This window comes from Gymnodraco acuticeps, unplaced genomic scaffold (genome assembly GCF_902827175.1).
Source record: "Gymnodraco acuticeps unplaced genomic scaffold, fGymAcu1.1, whole genome shotgun sequence".
NCBI lineage: Eukaryota > Metazoa > Chordata > Actinopteri > Perciformes > Bathydraconidae > Gymnodraco > Gymnodraco acuticeps.
In genome coordinates this window covers 1,536,169-1,544,427 of record NW_022990990.1, presented here as the reverse complement: position 1 = coordinate 1,544,427, position 8,259 = coordinate 1,536,169, and the positions used below count along the sequence as shown (strand labels likewise).

The window sequence follows — 8,259 nt, the reverse complement described above, 5'->3', positions numbered from 1 at the left end:
AGACAGTCCTAGCACTTGGCACATTTAATAAAACCACAGCATGCGATCTCAGGCAATAAGTACTTTCAATTCGCAGAGAGATCAGGGAGCAGATATAAGATGGTAGTTTATCCAACATGGCTTTGTAAATGAAAAAGTACCAGTGACTGAGCCTCCGTACAGTAAGTGATGGCATAACCGCCTTGGTATACAGGGTACAGTGATGCGTAAGTGCTTTACAATTTGTCAAAAATCTCAGTGCACTGTGATACGCAGCATCTAACTTGCTCAGGTAATTGGCAGGTGCATTCATATATAACAAATCACCATAATCCAGCACAGGTAAAAAGGTCACAGTGACTAGCCTTTTCCTGGCCTCAAGCGAGAAACAGGACTTATTTCTGTAAAAGAAACCTAGCCTAACCCTCAGCTTTTTAAGCAGGTTATTGACATGAAGTTTAAAAGTGAGACAGTCATCAAGCCAGATACCCAAGTATTTGTAACAGGTAACCACTTCTTCTTCTTTATGTCTCTTTGGCGGCTCCTGGGTGCTCAAGATTTCTAACAAAGAGAGACTCCACCAGAAATAGTATACAAAGCATCATAACCATACCCAAGATAACCCTGGTCCACATCAAGATGGTAAGGATAAAGGTTTGCTTGCCAGATATTAACAGTGGTTTTCTAAAAGAAACATGTGGAATATTTATCCTGCTTCACTTTTAGAAAGTTTAGGTTTAAAATGACATGTTCTCCTTGTTTTTCTTTAGTTTCCATTGGATCCACAGATATAAACCAGCACTCCTTCCATAGAGGGACAGACTAGTATCTGCCATGACCTCGGACATTTAGAAAATGAGCTGTAGAACCCTTTCACAGATGACGTCGGCCAGATTGTGGCTGATGTCTCCAGTTTGGAGGGAAGGGTTCGTTCCCTCGCCCTGACTATGGACTGTCCCATCCAGGCACGACCCAGAGGAGAGACGTCCAACACCAACTTCCCCGACAGCCGGCTCCAGCTGACTCTGACCACGGTGCAGCGCTACCTGGAAGAGTTTCTTCTCCAAGAGGACAAACTCAAAGTCTGCTGAGAAATCCAAACTTCTATCAAACGTATGCAAGTCCTTCCATAATAGCTCAGCGACGTCAACAACCTTTGCACATATCTTGCACTTTATTTCATATTTCTACAATAATGCTCCTCCAATGGTTTTTTATAAAATGTTTTAAATGGTACACTTATTTATTGACTAGACTATTATTAAAATTGTTTTAATATTTGAAAAAAAATGAATATAGCAAGCTTTTTTGCCAGTATGGTTTAGAATTAGAAAAAGGTTTTTGGTTTTTAGTATGGGTGATATGTTAAAGTTATTTTTGAGGAAAAGTACGCAAAACTATTTGATGATTGTCCAATGTGATTGGTGTTTGTGATAACAATGTTTGTATAAAATAAAAGAAGACCTAAATTCAAACAAAAAGAGTTGGGTCTCATTTTGATTGAGTGTACTTAGGGAGTTACATGACATGAATTACAGGCCGTTTTTCTCATACTGATATTCTGAACAATCTGTGCTGTTGTATTTGCTGTAAAGTGTCTCTAGTGTAGGCTATTTTTATTATATGTACAGCACTTTGGCTCGACCAAAAATCGTTTATAAATGTGCTATATAAATAAAACTTGATTTGATGAATACCATTGGAAATAATTAAGACTTTTCAAACTATATTTTCATTGAATTATTCATTAAAAAAAAATACAGTTCGATGATATGAATGTTAAATGAAAGGTGGATACAAATCTAATAAAAGCAGTGGGAAGTACTCAGATCTTGTGGTTACTGTGAGTATAGTTAGAAGTACTAAAGTGTAGGAATAGTCCTGCATTCAAAATGTTACTCAAGTGAAAGTACAAAAGTATTGGCATATAGGCCTACATACTTAAAGTACCAAAATTAAAAGTAGTCATTCTGCAGATTGGTCCATTTCAGAATAATATATATGATATGTTTTATAATTATTGATGCATTAAAGCACATGTGTCAAACTCAAGGCCCGGGGGCCAAATCAGGCCCGTGGTGGATTTAATTTCGGCCCGCAGGATCATTTTGAATTACTATTAGATCTGGCCCACCGGTATATTGCACGCACACCTTCACTCAATCCTGAGGGTCTCCTCAGCTCAGAGCCTGAACCAAAACATTGATGAACTTGCACCCAAGATGAGATGCCATTGTGCCAAGTATCTGGCTTGAACTAGCATCACAGAGCAGCAGTTTCCTTTTTGCACTTTTTTTCTTGCGACAACTAAAGGTGGTAAAGGTGCAGCTAGTTTGAATGCATTTGTATACTGCAGGGTAGCTTGTGAATTTACTCCAGGTGTAACTAAAGTCTGATTTAAGAGTTGATTATATTTCACATGGCCTATTTATCAAAATCTGTAAAGTAACTAAAGGTAGTAAAAAAAATGGGTGGAGTAAAAGTTAACAATTTACCTCTGAACTGTAGTGGGGTAGAAGTAGCCTACAAAGTAGTCATGTAAGTAGGCCTACCTAACAATTCTATTTACTTTGTACTGAGTAAATGTACTTAGTTAATTTACACCACTGCTTTCAAACGGTTATTTATTCACGGTCTATCAAGTGTAACCCTTTGAGTGAATGTCTGTTAATTAAATATCCAACCTAAAACTAATGTCATCTTGGTTTAGCCAACAACATGCTAGCTAAAAACCAGCAGACATTTTTAGCTAGCATGCTGCTCCACGTCATATAGTTGTCTACGTCACTTAACACTCTCTTTAGACATCCATGCTAGCTCATCATAGCAAGCAGCAACATGTAATACATAACACCACCAGTTGTGCTGACGATACACTCGAAACGCACATCTCTCCACATAACAGGTTCATCCGGGCCTCACATTAAATGCAGAAATCCACTTGCAACACCAGTGTTTCAACAGCAGATGTCGCCATTTCCTACTGTATCATATGCTTGGAAAAGGTGAACCACAACACAAGCGCTTTCAGTGCTTCAGAAGGCCTCTTCCCCAAAACCCTTACGTTAAAAGTTTACAATTCTGCAATAATCTCAACACTCACCTTTGTTCTATCCAACTGGAACTGGTTGCAGTGTCGGCCATGTTTCCATCACCTGCTTGCTTCAAATTCACTTTTTAAATCCAGTGCAGGTAATGGATACACATTCCTGCTGCCAGCTGACAATCCATTGCTGCCTTAGGTCCCTGGCCTTCAGGCCCTAGCCCTTTCTTGGTCCCCCGGCTTCCTTTATTTTTTGTTTGTCTATTTGTTTTGTTTGTCCACCATGTACAGCGACCTTGGGTCCCTTGAAAGGCGCTATATAAATATCATTTAGTATTACTATTATTAGCTGTCCTACATCATGCCTGTTGAAAATGGCTTGCTGCCTGAGCTATTATCCCTCAAGTAACAAAATCCCATCATGCAATGACTATCTAAAGCTGCCTTTGCCGTTCATATACATTGGTGTCGGGAAATAAAACACGGGTGACAAGAGAGGTTAGGAACAATGCAATGCACATTTTAACTTTATTTCTAAATATTATCTTACATTTTGTGCAAAAACCTGGTCTCTGATATCAATGTGCAAACACAGGTCGTTAAAGAACACTTCTTGTGCAAAGCAAGCATCTCATGACAAAAGGCTACTCAATCAATAGTTAAATAGTGCATATCAATTTAAATATATCCTTAAATGAAATCTAAACTAAACAATACAGAATGCTTTACAAGGAGTCAAAATGATCTGTTAAGTTATACTATTAAATCATGCTACAGCTGCAAGATACAAGGATCAAAGAGCATTGTCTTTGAATTCATAAAAAGCAGTTTACATTTGTGCCTTGAAGGAGGAAATAGGCAGCAAGTTCAAGAATTTCTCCAGTGTGAACAGGTAGTCTTCTCGGTGGCATCGCAAGTGGGCTGCATGTTTGGACTCCTTCCACTTCCTGCTCTCCACAGTCATACCCCTCCTCTTCCATCGGTCCATTAACGTTTCCATGTCAGCCGAGTTGCACAGGGCGTCGTTTTCACTGAAGAAGAAAAGTGCTGGCGCAGTAATCGGGATGTCTTGGAAAACTTGGATGCTTTTGTTGTAGAGGTCTGCTGTGTGGGTTTTGAAGAGCCAGAAGTAAAGCATAGCGATGTTTTTGACAAAGCTCTCTAAACGCGGCACGAGAGTCTTGCCGAGGCCTGAAAATAGAGAAAGTAAAACATCAAGAGGGTTAATATTTAATAATAAGTGGTATTATTACATAAATATACACAACATATTACTGTATGTGGCGGGGTTTCAAACTTCAATACTGGTGAAGGTTATGGGCCACAGCTGAAATGCTTTCTAGTGTTTTTTTGTCTATGTTTTCTTACATTTCTGAAGAATTTGCCACATTTAAAGTATGCTGAATTAGCCATTAGTGGTCCCTGTTTACAATGGTTGAACACGCAACCACCACTGGGTTACGTTGATACTGAAAAAAACGTAAAGGTCCCATGTCATGCTTTTCCGGTTATTACCCGTCCCCTTGTGTGTTATGTAGCTTTTTCTGCATGTAAACGGTCTGCAAAGTCAAAACCCTCAACGTACACCCTGTAGGGAGTACAACTCTAACACAGAAAATACCTGTCTATGCTGCCCCAGAACGCCTCGTTGGACATTTCTCTTTTTCCATTTTTTTTCTTCCAGGTCATAGTGACGTACCGGTCATGACGTAACGGCTCCGAGCCACCACCACACCAACACCCACACACACACACACACACACACACACACACACACACACCACACACACACACACACACACACACACACACACACACACACACACACACACACACACACACACACACACACACACACACACACACACACACACACACACACACACACACACACACACACACACACACACACACACACACACACACACACACACACACACACACACACACACACACACACACACACACACACACACACACACACACACACACACACACACACACACACACACACACACACACACACACACACACACACACACACACACACACACACACACACACACACACACAGCCTTATCTTTTCTCAGCCACACACACACTCACAGTGAGTGTGTGTGTGTTACAACACCAGTAATCCAGCTCACACTGTCCGCTCCTCGAGCCTCAAAGGGCGGAGCAGCGAACCCCGCAACTTCCCGCCAACACGGCACCCAGACCCCACGCAGCATTCTCATCTGTTTGTCATTACTGGTGTCATTTCCTGGTTGCTAACAAACGCCATTGTAACACATAATCACTGATGTTCCGCTGTAACGGTGGTGGACTCATCAGAACAGAGTCGGCGAGCTGACCAATCAGAGCACAGTGGGCTCATTGGGACGGGGGGGCAGGAGCTCCAACAAGCGGTTTAGGACAGAGAGTGAATACACATACTAGATGGGATTGGGATTTTGGAACATTGAACAATGTAAATCTATTCTAGTAGACCTCAACAATGGAATTATGATCAGTAGAAATGGCCATGTCATGGGACCTTTAAAAATGTGAAATGTGTGGGTAAGTTCTGAAACCTTTTCTACAATTTTAAGGCAGATTTAGAAGAGATTATGATATACTGAAATATTTAAAGTCATACTAAAGTTTGAAATAACATGTTAAGTCTGTTTAAAAATGGCCTAAATTGTAAAAAAATATGAACACCATGTCCAAATATTATAACTGAACTGATGAATGTATAAACCGTTTGCACACACTCTCCTTAGGCAGCACAGACATGAGCAGCCACAAATAATTCCTGGTCAGCTGACAAGTTAATTATTTAAAGATCTGACTGGCATATCCTACGAAAAGTAACCTGAGGAGAGCGACACTCACTCACCTATCGCCATATGCTCCAGACTCCCAACCACCAGGCTGTCATAGATGTGTCCTATCACCCTCTTGGCCAGGCCTGCATGTTTTTCCTTTCCCTTAGCAATGTGGGTGAGTGTCTGTGTGAAAGTGTAGCCCCCGATGGAGGAGGCATGGACCAGCACCGCTCTCCCTGCAAACTGAGGCTCCTCCAGAACCTTCAAAACCTCCATCCCGTAGTCTAGCCCCCACCGAGGCCACAGGAAGTGCATCACACTGCTCTGGACCAGCAGGACATCCAGGCCCCGGTCCAGGTAAAGGTCCCGGTACTTGGCCACTGCCACTTTCCGGGCACCGAGCCAGGAGAAGAAAACAAGAAGGGGCCGGGCAGTGGATTCAGATTGTGAGTGGTTTTGGGAGGAGGCAGATGTGTGTGAAGGAGAATCTGAGAGCAATGGAGAGGAGGAGGAGGAGTCTGCGGGGGAGGGGTCACTGAGGAGCTGAGCTGAGGGTGATGGGGTAGAAATAGGGCAGAGTGCAGTATGCAATTGAGATTCTTTGGCAGCAGATAATGCCTGTTCCTCTGCCCCCGAGAGTGGAGCGAAATAATAAGTTATGCCCTTGCTGATCCTCCTGGCAACAAACTTTCCTCCGTTGACGTGATCAGACGGGCATATATCACCCCTAGAGAGATATCAGAAATCAGAAAACCTTTATTGGAATGGGTAATATGCATTGTTACAGCAAAGGGACAGTCCAGATAATAGGCACAAATAAAACAAGACAATCATTAAATATAGGCAAGCACATGTTGATGAATAAACTCAAATATGTAGGCTTCACATCCATGGTAAAATGTTATAAAATATTTAAAAAACTGTCAATTTTAAAGAATTCCCACACAAATGGTTATTTTGTATTTAACTGACGATTTCACTACACATCCTCCTGAGAATCAGAAAATCAAATATTGCCGTTTTGTTTGGCATCGACAAAAAACTAAATATAATTATATTTTTCAATAATGTCACTAATCTCCTATGTGACACGTCTGCTACATCCATGATCATCATGAGTTTTTCATCTTGCCTGGGGGGAAAGGTTCAAATAGATGAGATCTGCTTTAAAACGCTTCAACTACAACTACCAATGGCGATGCAACAGGATAAATAGTTCTCGCTGATTATAAATGCGTATTGCAAAAATCATAACCAGTTCTCAGTTTTTTAGGCGGATGTAGAACACCATCAGCTTCTTCCTTTTTATTTAAATGCTCATGCAAGTTGCCCTTGATATCAAAGCAGAATATAATCGTGTTACCTAGAGGAGAGCAGCAGGTTTCCCATTCTGCGGAGTTACAATGTACCGGGCTGCCCTGGTGCTCCTGTTCGCCTGAAAACTAGTTCGGTCGGCCGGTCAGATCTGCCGCGGAGGAGCTTCTTCTTCGTGTGGTTGGTGGTGTTTTATTGGCGGTTGGCAAACAACGACATGCTGCATTACCGCCACCGTCTGGTGGATTGGGACAGTAGCACTAATAGAAAAATACAATAAGAAATATGACATTATGAATGAATTCAAACTACATGATGCTTCAGTCTGTGCTTTAATACACTCTAAATGCATGTCGTAGCCTCCTAAAAGTGGCTGCCTCTTTTGAAATATGATAAGCATATTGTATTAATCCAATAGTACCATAGCAAAATATCACTCATTTTAACTCTGCATCATGTCTGCTAATGTTGTCCATCAGTTATTATGAATTCCACGTCTGAGTCTTTACCCAAAACATAGCAATACAGAGTTATTTAGGCTAAGATAGTAAACATTGTATTAGTGGAGCTTAAACAGAGCTTACGCTTATGCTATTCATATTTCAAAGTACCTCGTGTTCGGAAAAAGCTATTACTGTGGCCATACCCTCCTGAAGTCACATTGGCCTGACTACCCTTCATCTAAACAGGGAAACATAATAAGGTCATGTACCATATTTGTTCTGACCTACTGATAGCTGACTGCAATGCAAGTTAGTGCCACTAGATGAAGCTAGAGACTAACGCAGAGGATTTGATGACTTCCAAAGTCATTTTTTGGGCCTCGTGGTGTTCATAAGTCTTAATTCACATCCTTCCCTTGAGAAATGTTAAGAATTAGATAGTAGAATTCATTTTGTAAAATTAAATGCATTCTAGAAATGCAATATATTCGCTATCTCCTTATTATTATTATTATTATTATTATTATTATTATTTTTAGCTGCCCAACTACTCAAACTCAAAGATGTATGTAAACTTTGACCCTGCTAACTAGTATGTCTTTTTTTAAACTGCCTTTAAGACATGTAGGCCTATATTTTTATTGTCTCAGAATTCCTCAAAGATTGATAA

The 8,259-nt window shown here is 40.8% G+C and overlaps 1 protein-coding gene across 1 annotated transcript; it reads right to left on the bottom strand.

The window, feature by feature from the left end:
- Positions 1 to 3,521: 3,521 nt before the first annotated feature.
- On the bottom strand, positions 3,522 to 7,330 carry LOC117559137. Its single transcript, XM_034235808.1, has 3 exons — positions 7,196 to 7,330; positions 5,904 to 6,559; positions 3,522 to 4,213 (listed from the first exon to the last, which is right to left on the bottom strand). The coding sequence occupies exons 1-3, from the start codon at positions 7,219 to 7,221 to the stop codon at positions 3,852 to 3,854; spliced, it is 1,044 nt and encodes a 347-aa protein (XP_034091699.1). The 5' UTR covers positions 7,222 to 7,330; the 3' UTR covers positions 3,522 to 3,851.
- Positions 7,331 to 8,259: the final 929 nt, after the last annotated feature.